This window comes from Chelonia mydas, chromosome 16 (genome assembly GCF_015237465.2).
Source record: "Chelonia mydas isolate rCheMyd1 chromosome 16, rCheMyd1.pri.v2, whole genome shotgun sequence".
NCBI lineage: Eukaryota > Metazoa > Chordata > Testudines > Cheloniidae > Chelonia > Chelonia mydas.
This window is the reverse complement of record NC_057857.1, coordinates 10589190-10604954: the sequence shown is the minus strand read 5'-3', so window position 1 is coordinate 10604954 and position 15765 is coordinate 10589190. Positions and strand designations below refer to the sequence as shown.

Sequence of the window (15765 nt, the reverse complement as noted above, 5' to 3'; positions counted from 1 at the left end):
GGAGTTAGGCACCTAAACCGCTCAGGTGCTTTGGTAAATCTTACTAGGTGCCTAGATGCATCTTTAGGTGCCTAAAGGCCTTTGCCATTTTGGCCCTGAGTCCTCTGCATGCTACTGCAGTTCTAATAGTAAAGAGTAACAATGGTTGAAACAGGGAGAAGGAGAAAGAGAGAAGGACTAAAAGAGAGAGAGAGAGAGATTTATAGCAGGGCTATGGGCCTGACCCAAAGCCCACTGAAGTCAATGGGAGTTTTTCTGCTGACTTCGCTGGTCTTTGGATTGGTCCCTATATCATTACACCTGTGCTCTATGATTTGTATTGGCTGCCTACTGGTTTCCAGACAGATTTTAAGGTTTTAACCTATCTAAACTTGGCCTTGCAACTCTCTCTACTTGTCTGAAGTAGTCTGAGTCTGTTGGCATTCAGAACAAGCTGCGAGGGTCAGCTACTTCTTTTTGGTGGTGGTTGGGGGTAAGGAGGCTTGGGAAAGGTGAGAGGACAAAATCTTGTTGTTGACATTTTTTTATTTTCCCAGTGGAAAATAGAAAGAAATATCTCATTTTGACATTTCCAATTCATAGTTATTGGGAACTTTATATTCGATAAAAAAATTAACATTTCAAATGTTTGTCCCTATTTGGGCCAAAAGAAAAAGGAATACCATAATTTCCTGTATGTCAGAAATTCTGACTTTTGCTTTTCACTTGATCAGAGTTAGGGTTAGCTATGATGGGAGGAGAGCTTCCAAGTGGGGTTTGAAGGGACAATTCAACCAGGGGAAATAAAGACAGAAACAGAATGTCAGTGAAAGCGAATTTGGAAATGGGAACTTCACCATTGCTTTCATGGAGCTGACTCAATGGGAGGGGGGAGAGAGTGAATGAAGAAAGAGTAAGAGAGAGAGAGAATAAAAATCCAAGGGAAAGAGAGAAGGAGGACACAGTGTGTGAGAGGGAAGGGGGAAGGGATAGAAAGAAAGTTTCCCCTTCCCACTCCTTCAGTCAGTCCCCATGATTATCAGGATCTGAATCGGTCTCTGGCAAAAAAGAATGGGGATGGTGGGAGTTTGTCTGGCTGAGAAATTCAGAAAACTGCACCCTTTATGACCATCCCGGTAGTCTCTGCTTTTCAGAAAGCCAAGGTTGAGCAGCACCATGGAAGCTAAAAAGAGAAAGCCAAAGAGCAGAGAGAAACAATGGAAGTGGGGGGCACCTGGAAAGATGCGAGCTTTGTAGTGTCTTGTTGCCCCGAACAGTCTCTGCACACTTTCAGTAAAAAAGCATTTTAAAAAAAGTTTTAGGAACAAAATGAACCCTAACAATGCAGTTGGTCCAAGATGGTAGAATTATCAGTAATAATGCAGAAAAATAAGAAGTGTTCAATAAATATTTCTATTCTGTATTTGGGGAAAACCAGCTGATGTAGTCTCATCATACGGGGATGACAACATGCTTTCCATTCCACTAGTAGCTCGAGAGGAGGTTAAACAGAAGCTACTAAAGTGGGCCCTGGTCTACACGGTGGGGGGGATAGATCTAAGTTACGCAACTTCAGCTACGTGAATAATGTAGCTGAAGTCGACATACTTAGATCGACTTACCGTGGTGTCTTCACCGTGGTGAGTCGACTGCTGTCGCTCCCCCACCTGCACCTCTCGCGGCGGTGGAGTACAGGAGTTGACGGGAGAGCGCTCAGGGGTCGATTTATCATGTCTAGTCTAGATGCGATAAATCGATCCCCGCTGGATTGATTGCTGCCCGCCAATCCGGCGGGTAGTGTAGACATACCCAGGTCCAGAGAACTTGGATTCAAGAGTTTTAGAAGAGCTGGCTGAAGAACTCTCTGAACTGATAATGTTGATTTTTAATACATCTTGGAGTACTGGGGAAGTTCCAGAACACTGGAAGAAAGATATGTTGTGCCAATTTTTTAAAAGGGTAAACAGGATGACCCAGGTAATTATAGGCCTGTCAGCCTGACATCGCTCTCTGGCAAGATAACGGAGTGGCTGATATGGGACTCAATTCGTAAAGAATTAAAAGGAGGGCAATGTAATTAATGCAAATCAACACAGGCTAATGGAAAATAGATCCTGTCAAATTAACTTGATATATTTGTTTGATGAGATTACACGTTTGGTTGATAAAGGTAATAGTGTTGATGTAATATACTTAGGCTTTTGTAAGGTGCTTGACTTGGTACTGCATGACTTTTCGATTAAAGAATTAGAGAAACATAAAATTAACACGGTGCACATTAAATGGATCAAAAACTGGCTAACTGATAGGTCTCAAAATGTAACTGTAAACAGGCAATCATAATTGAGTGGCTCTGTTTCCAGTGAGATCCTGCGTTCTTGGCCCTACGGTATTTCACATTTTTTACCAATGACCTGGAAGAGACCATAAAATCATCACTCATAAAGCTTTCAGATGACACAAAAATTGGGGGAATGGTAAATAATGAAGAGGACAAGTCACTGACACAAAGAGATCTGGATCACTTGGTAAACTGGATGCAAGCAATGTGCATTTGTATATGGCTAAATGTAAATGTATACATCTAGGAACAAAGAATGTAGGCCATGCTTACAGAATGGGGGACTCTATCTTGTGAAGCAGTGACTCTGAAAAGAAAGATTTGGGAGCTGAGGTGGATAATCAGCTGAACATGAGCTCTCAATTTGATGCTGTGGCCAACAGAGCTAATGCAATCCTGGGATGCATAAACAGGGGAATCTTGCATAGGAGTTGAGAGGTTATTTTACCTCTGCATTCGGCATTGGTGTGACCACTGCTGGAATACTGTGTCCAGTTCTGGTGCCACAATTCAAGAAGGGTGTTGATAAATTGGAGAGGGTTGAAGAGCCAGAAGAATTATTAAAGGATTAGAAAACGGGCCCTATAATGATAGACTCAAGGAGCTCAACCTATTTAGCTTAACAAAGAGAATGTTAAGGGGTGACTTGATTACAGTCTATAACTACCTACATGGGAAAAATATTTATTCAATCTAGCAGAGAAAGGTACAGCGTGATCCAAAGGCTGGAAGTGGAAGCTAGACAAATTCAGACTGGGGCTAAAACGTACATTTTTAATGGTGAGAGTAATTAATCATTGAAACAATTTACCAAAGGTCATGGTGGATTCTCCATCACTTACAATTTTTAAATCCAGATTCGAACAGATCTGCCCTAGGACTTATTTGGGGGAAGTTCTCTGGCCTGTGTTATGCAGGAGGTCACACTAGACGATCACAGTGATCCCTTCTGGCCTTAGAATCTATGAATACTGAACACAGTCTCACTCAGAAACTCCCATAATCCCTAGAGAGAGAGAGATGGGGGAGGGGAGGAAAAGGGGGAGATGGTTGGGGGAGATTGTGATGGTCCGAACGGAAAGGGAGGAACAGAGGGAAGGGGAACAAAAGAGAGAAGAGGGTAGTGGTTGAGAGGGAGAGGACAGGAGAAGACTGACAGAAAGAGAAGAGGAAAGGTTGAGAGTCCAGACAGGGAAGGAGGAAGGTACTGGTTGCAATGGAAGGACAGACAAGTGCTCTGGGATGGGTCTCAAGCTGTGTGAACTGGCACAGAGAAGACTCATGGTGAGAATAACAGGCTAACCAGCACACACGGTTTACGTGCTACAACACAGGGCAAACCCAACACCGGCCAACCCAGAGCTAAGGGAAAAGCTCAAGGGCAGGGAGGAATGGTCTCCTTTTAATAAAGCAAAGTGACCTTTAAAGCTACACCTTAATGTTATCCACCCAATCTGGAGGGCGGTTCGCTGAATAATTATTTAGGTTCTTTTCTCTCCTCTCCAGCTGCTTTGTGAGAGCTCACTAGGAATTAGTCACAGGGCTGCAGGTAATGAATCGTGACTTAGTCTACTCTGATCTGATTAGCAGCCAAGCATGAGCCGCTGACAGAAATCTGTGTTCCTGCCTTCATGTCGCTCTGCTCGGAGGCCAGTTCAATAAAAGAACAGTGTCTTCATGACAGAGAGGATTTCTGATTCCCAACCAGCTGGCTGCAGCCAGACCTTGACTGAAGCCTCCGCGTGAGAGCGTCCCATTCTCAAGGAAGTGCCCGAGCCCCTGGCAGTCATAGGCCCAAGATGTAATGTTCAGATCCAGAGCCAACATGCCTCAAAGGTCATAGGAAGGCTTTGGTTAGGCCCTTTACAAGATATAAGGGTCGGCTGCAAGATTTAGAACTGGATCTAAATGTCCTCAAACATCAGAGTGTCTGAGTCTAGGCCTGATCCTACCTGGACCGAGTAGAAGCATTCACTGATGAAAGAGCATGTGTGTGCGTGGATGGGTATCAGCATGTATGCATTCATGTGTGTCCGCATTCTTATCTCTTTGGTGGGCTCTACTCATTCTTGCCCAGCTTCCTTGCAGGCTGTAAGGGGTTGAGCACTGGCTGATTCTGTTACCGATTGGAAAGGAATTGGCTGCTGGAGGTGTTTGGCTCTGTGTGGCAATGCTGGAGATTGCAAGCAGAACTGGCCAGAAAATGGAATTTCCATTCTGTGGGAAATTCTGACATTTCAAAATTGGTTTTCATTCCGAAACGGATCCAGAATTTCTAAATTTCCAGCAAAACAAAAAGTTCCCCAGCCCATTCATTTTGGAAATATCAAAATGCTTTTCTTTGATAGCATCAAATCTTTTCGCTTCAATATGGGAACCATGTTTCCTTTTGATAACATCAGCACAGTAACCCGAAACACTATTATATTATATTTGTGTATTATATCTATTCAAATATTTATTATAGGGGAAAAGTCAAGACAAAAGGAGTTGAAATGAGAAAGTTGAAATGAAACATTTCAGCATCACCTTAATAAAATGAGAAAGTCAAAACAATTCATTTACATTTTCTCCCCATCCACACATTTCCCACAACACATTTGGATCTCAGCAAAACTGCATTTTTCAAGAGAAAACTGTTCCATCAACATTTTTGTCACTTGGCTCTAATTGCGGGACTCTGTGAAGGTGCCTGCATTGGTGCAATATGCTTTTTAGGTATGGCCAGGCCAAGGCCAAAACACCTCTCCAGGAACCCCTTCCAAATGAATTCAGGTCCCTTCCCACACCAGCTCCCATATCCTCTCTCTGCTCCCTCCAGATTTTAAAGAGGGCCTTTGCACTTCCGTGTGTCAGACATTCGGCCTGTGATTGATCCTGACCAATGGGTTACCATCTAAGGTGTGCAGTCTCCCAGAAGCCTGGTGGGTGAGAAAGCACAGGTGTGCATACCTGTCTCTGGTCTGAGTGCACCTCTGCGTGTTTACGTGTGCATGTGAACAGGAGTGTAAGTGTGTGTGATTATATTCCTACAACCTTAACATTCAACCTCCCCTATCGGGGATTTCCTAGCCTGGAGGATAATCTTTGTGCATTGCAGGGAGTTCCCGTAGAAAGGCAAACACCTTCAGCAGGATGGGTGGAATTTTTAAGCTGCAGAGCTGTATTTCTTGTGTCCAAGTCCGCGTTTTGGAAATGCATGCATCTGAGTGCATGAGTCCCTGAGCCAGCCAACCATTTAAACATGTGCTCATCTTTAAGCCACATTAGTAGTTGCATTGAAATCAATAGGACGGCTCATGTGTTTAAATGCAAATACATACTTAAGTGCCTTGATAGATTGAGTCTTAGGCTAACTTTTAATCAGGCCTGTACTCACTAAGCGCCCTTTACACCGCACTGACATCATGAAGGGGCCTATAGAAGGGTGAATTGACTGCTGGTGAACCCCTCATGGCTGGGTGTACGGCTTTCCTCATCCAGCACACACTCACGGCTGGGTGTGGGTCCTTCTCATCTAGCACCCCCTGCCGATGGTTGCTCTGGCCCTGCAATGGTTTCTCTTCTTGTCACTCAGCCCTCAGCTAGGGTCAGCCACAGGAGCTTGCTTCGTTCCTGTGTCCTCCAGATACCTTCCCTCCCCCCCTCAGATTTCCTTCTCGCCATGCAGGGCCTCCCTGTTTCCTCAGGTCTCTCTACTTCCACAAAAGTGACTGCAGAATTCTTCACTCTCTGCCTTCTGCTCCACACTGCTTCTCTTTGTACCACTCCCCAGCTAGGCTTCGTCTTTAATTAAGTCTGGCCTACCCTCTAGGAGCAACCGGGTGGGTTAATTGGCCTGTCAGGCCCACATTAACCCTTTCACCACCTGTGTGTGGTAGAGACCCCAGCACCTGGCCTTAAACTGAGTGTAAATGAGTTTACACAGTGTAAAGCATTCTTAGTGTAAATGAGCATTAGGACCTGCTAGTGAGCATTTGTGAGGATGCACATATTTCTATGGGTGTGTGTAACTATAGGCGTGTGCATGTGTTGTATATGAGGGGGTGTTTGTTTGAAAAGTATTTCTGCATGTTTGGCCATGCAGTACACGTTGTGTACATGCATGGGGATGTGCATGAGTGTACATTTGTGGTCCCGTAAGTGAGGGGGAGATGAGGGTCAATCAGAAGAGCACACCATGTGTCTAGCTACGTGTGCATATGTACAGGGTGGTTCCCCACAGATTAGCTGGGCTGTTATGCATGGGAAAGCAATCCCCGTTAGCTGGGATGGGGAAGCATGTTGGTGCTGCTGTCCAACTAAGGTTAAAAAAGAAAGTTTGGTGAACTGAAAAGCATAACAATATTTTAGGCTTTGCATGGGATCTCAGATGCCAGGACAGGCCATTCCGGTAGAGTGTAGACAAAGCACTGAGTCAAAGCCATGGAACCTAGATCATTCCTTTAGGGTCCATGGAAGGTGATAAGTCCAGCTCATGGCTAGCTATTGCCCCAGGCCCTCAGTGAATCTAGCCCTCAGGGTCTCAGAGATCTTTCTCCAGATGCTTTGAAAGTCTTAAAGTCCTTAGCCGCTCCGTGCTCACTTTCCATTGCCAAGGCAAGTGGAGTAAAGTCTTGGAGCCTGGCGACTGGAGATCTTCGCCTACCTCCAGTACTGAGGTTTGAAAAGGAAATTTCCTTCTATAGATGGATAAGATGATAGTGCAGGGCAAAATCCAGCAAGGTGCTGAGCACCTGCAATCCCTTTTGGAGTCAAAAGGAGGAGTCCTGAAGTTCTTCTTGAGACCCATCCCAGGAGAGATCAGTAGGACATGCAGGGGCTCACCCTCTTTTTGTATTTGCCCCATTGTCTGATGGAGCTCCCCCTGCCATCCCACCCCCCCATCCCTGATTCTTGCAGAGAAGTAGGCACGAAGGACGTGGTTTTCAGAGGTGTGGAGAACCCATAATTTCCAGGGTAATCGATGGTGGCTACAAATGCTCAGTGCCTCTGAAAACCAGGCCCCAAACCCTTTCCTCATGCATGTGTCCCAAATATTACCTCTGGCTGAAGACAGCACTATATTTATTCTGCCCAGCAGCTGCCACTGCTCTGCGCTTGATTGAGAATTAGGTCAGACAATTGGACAGCTCACTGCCAGTGGACATGGCGTTCTGCATAAACCATGTCTTGTGCACAAAGGGGTAAGAAAAGGAGGTCTGGGATGTCCCCTGTGCATTGGTTATTCCCCAGTACCTGAGCTACTCTGTCCTGCACCAGAGAAGGGAAGAACGTCCATTAAAACGAGCACTGATGTGGGTTCCTAGAAGCTCCCAACCACCTTTCTATCACCGAGAGTGCAAATGACTCATCCCAAAGACGGGGGCTGAACTCCTGAATGGGATCACAGCCCTCCTGCCCTTTCTCCACAGTTTCATCCTGTGAATTATTGTCTTATTTTCATTCCACTCCAATGAGCTGTCAGAGATGGATACTGTAATTCAGAGCAATAGAAACACAAACAGATGGGTAATTGACCCGTGTGCCTTCATTACACTGGAGTTCAGCACTGCTGTTCAAGCCATAAACTCCTTTATCTGCCAGTCTGAAATCCCTGGGCCTTTTATGAGGAAAGGCGATCAGGCCAGGCTCCTTCACTCATAGTTATTGTTCTCCCCTGCCTCATGCATTGCAGAAACTGACAGAGTCTGACAAGCAGAACTTATCAGGTACAAGGAAACAGCTGTGAATCCTATCGGGCCCCAGGCCGTCTGCAGGGAGCCCACAGACTTGGGCTTTAACAGGAGAGCACAGAAAAATATCTATAGTGTGTGCGCGCGCGCTTGTGTGTGTGTGTGCGTGGAAACGGGTATGTATGTAGGGCTAGATTCTCAGGATTTGTAAAGTGTCAAAGTTACATTGAGGTCAGTGGAACTATGCCAGTCTCCATTAGTAAGAATGTGGCACATACTCAGTGGGACGTGGGCTCCAAAATCCCTAACCACCAGTACAAATCTCGCCCCGTATTTCTTCTTTCTTGTCTATGGTAATTCTTTCTGTCTACCTCTCTCTAGCCTTTCCTTCATTCCGTCTTTCTTGCCTAAGTCCGACATTTCCGCACCATGAGAGATATTCAGTCTCCAACAAAATAGGTCAGAACGGCATAACGCCTCATTATGGGTGAACTAGTGCTCGGTGGATGAGGCTGAAAAAGTCCATCCTAAAGGCCAGCACTCTGTCCCAGGGTGGAACATACTGTAGTGGAGTCTGGGGTTGAGTTGAATAGAGACAACCTCCTCCCAGTGTGGGATAGAGGGGACTCTGGAGTTGGGGTACAGAGGCAGCCCCTCCCAGGCAGCTCTGTGAGGCTACAGGTTTTTAGCAGGCTTTTTCTAGCACCTAATAGTATAACAATGTCATTTTCACCTGCAGGACTCCCTCCTTATGTCTCTTCTTGCAGTACACACTGTTGTGTATTTTCCAAGGCTTTTGAGACGATACCCCACGCCATGACCTCCTTAAGGCCAGCAGATGCAATCAGATCTCAGCTCACCAGTTGCAAGGCGCTTGAGGCATAAATCTTGTACCCCAAATTCCTTGCTCATGATAACTAGGGAAGAAATCTTATAGCAACTTTTAATGCCTCTGTGTCACCTTCCCAAGCTGTTAATGAAACAGGTTTAAAAAAAGGAACGGCAACCCAAAGCATTTATTTTCACATTCCCTGCTCTTGTCTCCGCGCCAGGTCTCCAGATCATCTTCCCTCAGTATTTACAGGAGAAATTTGTCCAGTCTGCGTTGAGTTACATCATGTGCAATGGAGAGGGAGAGTATGTGTGTCGGAACAGCCAGTGTGGCTGCCAGTGTGCTGAAGAATTCCCACAATGCAACTGTCCCATCACCGACATTCAGATCATGGAGTACACGCTGGCAAACATGGGCAAGTCCTGGACGGAAGCTTATAAAGATCTGGAGAATTCAGGTAACCAGGGAAAAGGGCTGTTTTCCAGCTTCTGTGGTTTTTTTGTTGTTGTTTTAAGAATGAGAAGAGCAAGAGCTGTTAGGAAAATGGGTTTCTCTTCCAGAAAACGTTTTGACCTTTCATTAAACACCCTCCGCCCACACTGGAAAAAAACGAAATATTTTGGTCTCATATCTAGAAGATTTTGTTTTTCAAATGTTCATTTTTTTTGGACAAAAATTGGAATATTTTCATGTAAAGCAGATACTTTTCATGAAGAACGTTGTTTCGTAGAAAACCCAATGTTCTATCCAAACCCAGTTTTGATGGAAAATTCTGTATTGGCCCTGCTAGCATTCCAAACGGTCTATTTCATTGTTAAACAGGAGTGATATTTAGCTTCATTATAGATTAGCCACAATGTAAATGGTGCAGACCATATCTTTAGCTCTCCTGGAATTACACACTCCTTATCGGTGTACTGGCAGCTCATGTGCATATATCACAGGGCAGATTGAGGCCCTCTGTGACAGAGGTGTGCTGTGGGGAGATGCGGGGGGGTGGGGGGGGGAGCTCTATCTGAGTGCTGGTGTCTGGTGGCCTGAAGTTCCTGATTTTTATGTGGTTTAGTCTGGTGGTTTTATTGGGTGTTTTGTCTGCATGATGCCGGTGTAACATAGATCTGAATTGGGCCCCTTATTAGGCTTTCATAAAGCATAATGCTTTCAGGGGCTCTGGGTAGGATGCCGGGGCATTGGCCCTTGTTACACCTGTGGGGAAGGTACAATAAATGCTCCACCCAGCAGTCACTAGAGGGGTGGAGTTACTGCTCCTGCCCCTGCCTGGACACACCCCTTTTAAAGTGGGAATTAATCCATGAAGTGCTCACTGGTCCCCTCCTCCCTACACTGCGTGCACTTGTTAGTGCGGCGAAATTATACCCTGCCTCCGGCGTGGGAATGCAAGTTGTCAGGAAGGGACTGCCCTCCTAGGGTCTTTCCTTTTGGGGTTGTGTGACACGACATGCACCCAAAGCAAATTCGGAGCACATTTGGCTTTTGGCCAGCTCTGCTGGGGGTTTGAAATTAATGGTGTTTCATGCAATTTGGTGCTTAAGTCCTAACTGCTCTATTCAGGCTCTGAATTGACAAATGTTCCTTTGTCCAATGAGGAAATGGTGCAAGGCCTTGGATAAAATGCTTTTTATGAAAACTGCCCTGGGCTTGTGGGGGCAGGGGGCGGGAGGGCCTTCACAGCATCACAGCCATGCTTCTCAGCCGGTCCTTTGTTACTCACTGTTTTGTAGGCTCCTGACCCCTTGATGGTCTAACCTAGGTGCCCTATAGTGGGCCTCAAATGATCTGCCAAGGGCTCATCTATAGTTCAGAGCCTGGAAAATGTGCTCACTGCTGCTCCAAGTGGTTCTGCTCCCACACTGATTTTATACCCGAGGAACCACTGAGCCAGATCCTCAGCTAGTGCAAATCAGCATGGTCAATGGAGCTATGCCAATTTACATTTCCCAAGGAGCTGACCCAGTGACTTAAATGGAGTTGTTCCTGATTTAAATTGGTAGAAGAGGAGAATCAGAATCTCACATCCTAATCATTGTTGTCATTAAAGACCCCAGACATTTTTTGAAAGTGTAGAGCTGTTAAAACTGGTCTGAATTGGTATGTTGTGTAGCAGTGTGCACTTAAACTGCTGCCATGTTCCTTCCCAGAGGTGGATGTCTTTCAATGATGGCTGAAATGACACCTATTTGTACTTTGTATATCAAATTGGTACATTTCAGTCATCAATTTGTTACATTCCATATAAAGTATTCCTTGAAGTGGAAAGTGACATTAAATCTAAGGTTTAATTAGCATTTTGCTTCACTGTGTTAATAAAACTTCCTTATTTAGTTGGTCTTCATCCATGGAAAAAACATTTTGATGAAAATCTCCAATATTATCCCTTAGGCCTTCTTAACCAAAATGGGAACAGGGAACTGTGAATTTAAGATGCACATGAGCTTATGGCAGTGGAGTGCAACTCAAAAAATCTACCCTCAGTTCCTGCTTCTGCCACAGACTCCCTGTGTGATCTCACAAAGTCATGTGAGAGCAGATCCTCAGTCGGTGAAAACTGGTGTGGTTTCTTTAAAGCCAATGAAACTATACTGATTTACACCAGCTGAGAGTATCCCCCATAATCGCTGTATGCCTTAGTTTCCCATCTGCAAAATGGGCATAATAACACAGCCTATTTCTATCTTTTCTAATTAGTAGAGCTGGACAATTTTCCTTCAAAACTGTTTTGGATGAAAAATTGGGTTTTGAGTAAATGTGGGGAGAGGGGGCACGTAACAGTGTCTGCTTTCCTCGGAAAATTTCAACTTTTCATTGAAAGGCTGAACACCTGAAAACCACAAAAATGTTGGCTGAAATCTAAACAAAAATTATTTGGAAATGTTACCATAGTGCCTCATGGGAGTTGTAGTTCAGGTACCTTATTCCTCCATTCTCCTCTCTAGGCTGGGCTCCCCAGCCAGACAACATCTTCCATGGTGAACCAGAGCTGTGGAACTCCCATGATACACTGGGTGACTCAAAAGGGAAGACTGGTACATTGTGGGAGATTTTCTGTGGGGGAGGGATGAATAAAATTCCAACCAGCTCTACAACTTAGAATGCAAACTGTTTGGAGCAGGGTTTTTCTATTATGTGTGTGCAGTGCCTGGCTCAAAGGGGTACCAACCCCAGTTGGAGTTTCTAGGTGCCATTTTAATACATATAAATATTAGCTAAGAAACTGGTCTTCTTAAAGTCATCCTTAGCTTTTGGCACCAACACCCTGCAGCTTTTATTTTGCTGGCTTTGTTTTTCTCGAGTCTTGTGCTGCTGGTATCAACATACACACAAAGAACTCAAATTTCAACCCCTCGTCTCTACAAAATCATGGCACATCCATCATCAGAGAGAAAAGAGCTCGGCCTTTCACACAAGCCGTCTTTGGAGGAAATTGATTTGTAAGGGGCGGGAAGCAAATGCAGAGCTTTTATTGCTAAAAGGTACTAGGTATAATCAGTGTGGTCCACAGAAGCAATTATACATGATGATAGTTTCAGAGGACAGGGGAATGGGAGGGAGTCATTTTAGGGGGAGGAGGAGAAAGGGACTGAATGCCACATTATAAATTGAGTGGAATGCAGATGACTAAAAAAGAAAATCTCCCAGCTGCCTTTGGGGAAGGATGTAGGAAACCAGATGTCCTATGGGCTTTATAGTGTGGTGGTAGTGATTATTTTTTATTAGGTGCTCAGATTGTATGGTGATGAATATCTATCTACCTCCCTAACTACCTGCTCGGCTAATACATAGACTTTCTCTGTTAGGCTGCTAGATTTGAGTTAGAGGTTGAACAATAGGAAACGTACAGTGGGGAAAAAATATTGATTATAGTTAAGGTCAGGTTTGGATGATTTAGTTGGTGATTGGTCCTGCTTTGAGCAGGGGGTTGGACTAGATGACCTCCTGAGGTCCCTTCCAACCCTGATATTCTATGATTTGATGATCATTTATAAGGAATTTTCATACCACCAGTCCAAAAAGGAACAATTTTTCATTTATTTGAAAAATTTCAAGAAAATCTCTATAGAAAAGTTTTGGTTTAGAAAATGTTTGCTTCTCGGATTTTTTGCTTTTTGCTTTTTTCCCTCCCTCTCTCTTCTCCCTCCCCTTTTTTGATTTTGCCACCAAAAGAGAGAAAGGGAAGGGGGAGTACATGAAAACAATAAACTGAAAGATAGAAAAAAGTGACGACATTTTTCATTTTCTGGTGTGGTGGGGCAAAAAATGGAAAATTTCAAACAAACCAAATTCGTTCATGAAAATTTCTGGATTTGAAAGAAAGGCCATTTTTAAATGGAAACATTTTTCACTTGAACATTTTTTAAATAGCTCTAATCTCCACATTTTCTCTAGTGGAATCCCCCATCCCATATAACTAGGGCCTTGCCGGGAGCCCTTCCCATTTAGCAGTGGCAGGGTGGGTACAATCCCACAATGCCTTTGGTGACCCGCCCAGGTTAAGTTAATGCCCTGGAGTATTAATTCTCCTGCTGCTGCAAGTATAAATGGAAAATATCTCACCCATAACATGCATTGGCTACAAATCCCCCCTTATAATAGCAATGACAACCACAGAATTAGGGGGCTTCCTGGAGGATAATGACAAACCTGGGGATTAATGCTCATCAGCTTGCTTCAGCTGGTCATTAAGGCCCTACTGCACCTTGGCTGTCATTGCTTCAATAGCTAGTATTAGGTCTTGTGCCCCCAGGATAGCACGAGTCACTCAAAGCCTGTCACTTTGGTTGTGTGTTCCTAGATGAGTTTAAATCCTTCATGAAAAGGCTACCTAACAACCACTTCCTGACCATCGGGAGCATCCACCAGCACTGGGGCAATGACTGGGATCTTCAGAACCGATACAAACTCCTGCAGAGCTCCATGGAAGCCCAACGGCAGAAGATCCAACGCACTGCCCGCAAACTCTTTGGCCTCAGTGTCCGGTGCCGGCACAACCCTAACCACCAGCTGCCTAGAGAAAGGTACTTTTACCCCCACCTCCTGTGTCCATGGCAGGTGCCCGTGCTGATGGCCTCAGTGAGGAGCACTGTGGGGGGGTTGTTTTGTTTTATTTTTTGAATACTTGGTGCCTCTTTCTTTTACAAAGCTCAGAGCAATGCAGAGCAAAACTGTGGACCTGGAGTGACTCAGGCCCTGGTGACAGAGCTACAAATGAGAGCGTGAAAGAAGGAGCGAGACATGCTCAGAGTTATTGAGGAAATGGGTGACCTGTCACAGTTATAGCAGCTGTCGCTATTCTATAGTAATGACTGACTCCTCCCAGCCTTTCCAGGCGGCGGGATTTAGAGCTGTCTCCCACCATCTTTGGAGTTCTGTCTCCATGGTTTCAATGAACATTTCTCACCCTGTCCTAGCTCTTGTCTGGAACTGAGGAGCGACGCTTGAAACCCTGGAAATAATGAGGCCTGGCGTCTTCCAAGTCTCTCTGGGAGAGGATGGGCCAAGTTAGCATTTGTAGATGAACTGCTTTTTTTCACCAGCTTGATCAGCTGTCTGTTCTATTTTGAGAGATAATTAATTGGCTAACTAGAGGCTCTTGTAACTATTTTATCCATAGGGCAACGAGCATTTTGAGTTTTCACTTATCCATATACAGTCAGTGTAATGCTTCCAGGTCCTTAAGGCATCTTTAATCACAGAGGATTTTTGTGCAGGTGGACAATATCCCAATGCGGACACCAGGGATAGTTCAAGGTTAAAGGATTTTTATTTTCTTCTGGAGAACATTTTCAAACTGACCCATCTAGACGGTTGGCTAAGTCGTTACAGACGAACCTGGCTTACGCAGAAGTAACATAGACATTCATATATTATCTTTGAATCATGCATCATCACCACCACCGCAAGCAGAAAACAATACCTAGCAAATATGCAGCCAACTGTGCTGATACAAAGCTTTTATATAAATATGTCGTTAGCATTTCGCTTCTATTTTAAAAAGCCAGCCAGGCAGAAAGGGAGCCTCCAACAAGCACTATAAAAGCTGGGTGAGGGAGGATGAAATGGATGCTGGCAGCTGAATTTTTAACTGACTGATGTGTTTGATTTGTTTAAGTCAACACCACCAGGCATATTATCATTTCCACTCTTACGTGTCATTCCGCATTTGTACTAAGTTGGGGGGACTGGCTCGGTAGACAGATATGGAGAGAGAGGTATGTATTTCAGTGCTCTTTTTATTGGGGCTAGGAAACATTCTAATTTCTAATTGTACACAGTTCATAGAGACAGATGCTTATCATTCATGCCACTGGCTTTGAAAGGATGGAAGGGTTATACTAACGGCACGTCTCTCTCTCTTTCTCTCTCTCGTGCACAAAAGCATTATAGAAAAGTACATTGTATATTCAATAGCAACCTAAAGGAGAGAGAAATAGAATTGCCATTCACTGCCCTCCTTCCAGAAGAGGAAGTGTTTCCAAGAAAAAGAGAGGATAGAGATTTTTGTAATTGGAATGATACCACTCTGACCTTTGTCAATAGTGGAGAAAGAAAGAAAGAAAGAAAGAAAGAAAGAAAGAAAGAAAGAAAGAAAGAAAGAAAGAAAGAAAGAAAGAAAGAAAGAAAGAAAAAGAAAAGAGCAAATGTGTAAAGATTTGCATTAATCTGCTGTTTCTTAAAAGTACATTGTCCATGTCAGGTTCATAGGTTTTAAAAAAGAAATGACTCCTTAATTCTTGTAGCCTATGTTAAACCATGTAGTAATGTATTTAAAATTGAAAACTGAATGGGCACACGTAAGTTTATTTTAAAACTTTAGAGTTAATACATAATACACACAGAGGACCATCTATCCCGGACGCTGGCCTTATTGTCATTAGCGAAGAATACATTTCACAGTCTTTAAGAATAAAAATAGTCGCACA

The 15765-nt window shown here is 44.3% G+C and overlaps 1 protein-coding gene across 1 annotated transcript in view; it reads left to right on the top strand.

Annotated features, from left to right (window-relative positions):
* BRINP1 (BMP/retinoic acid inducible neural specific 1) overlaps positions 1-15765 on the top strand; it is a 92146-nt gene that overhangs the window by 69763 nt on the left and 6618 nt on the right. Inside the window, exons 6-7 of the mRNA XM_037879957.2 lie at positions 9048-9284; positions 13638-13860. Of these exons, the coding sequence (XP_037735885.1) occupies positions 9048-9284; positions 13638-13860 (460 nt within the window). The remainder of the gene's footprint in view (positions 1-9047; positions 9285-13637; positions 13861-15765) is intronic.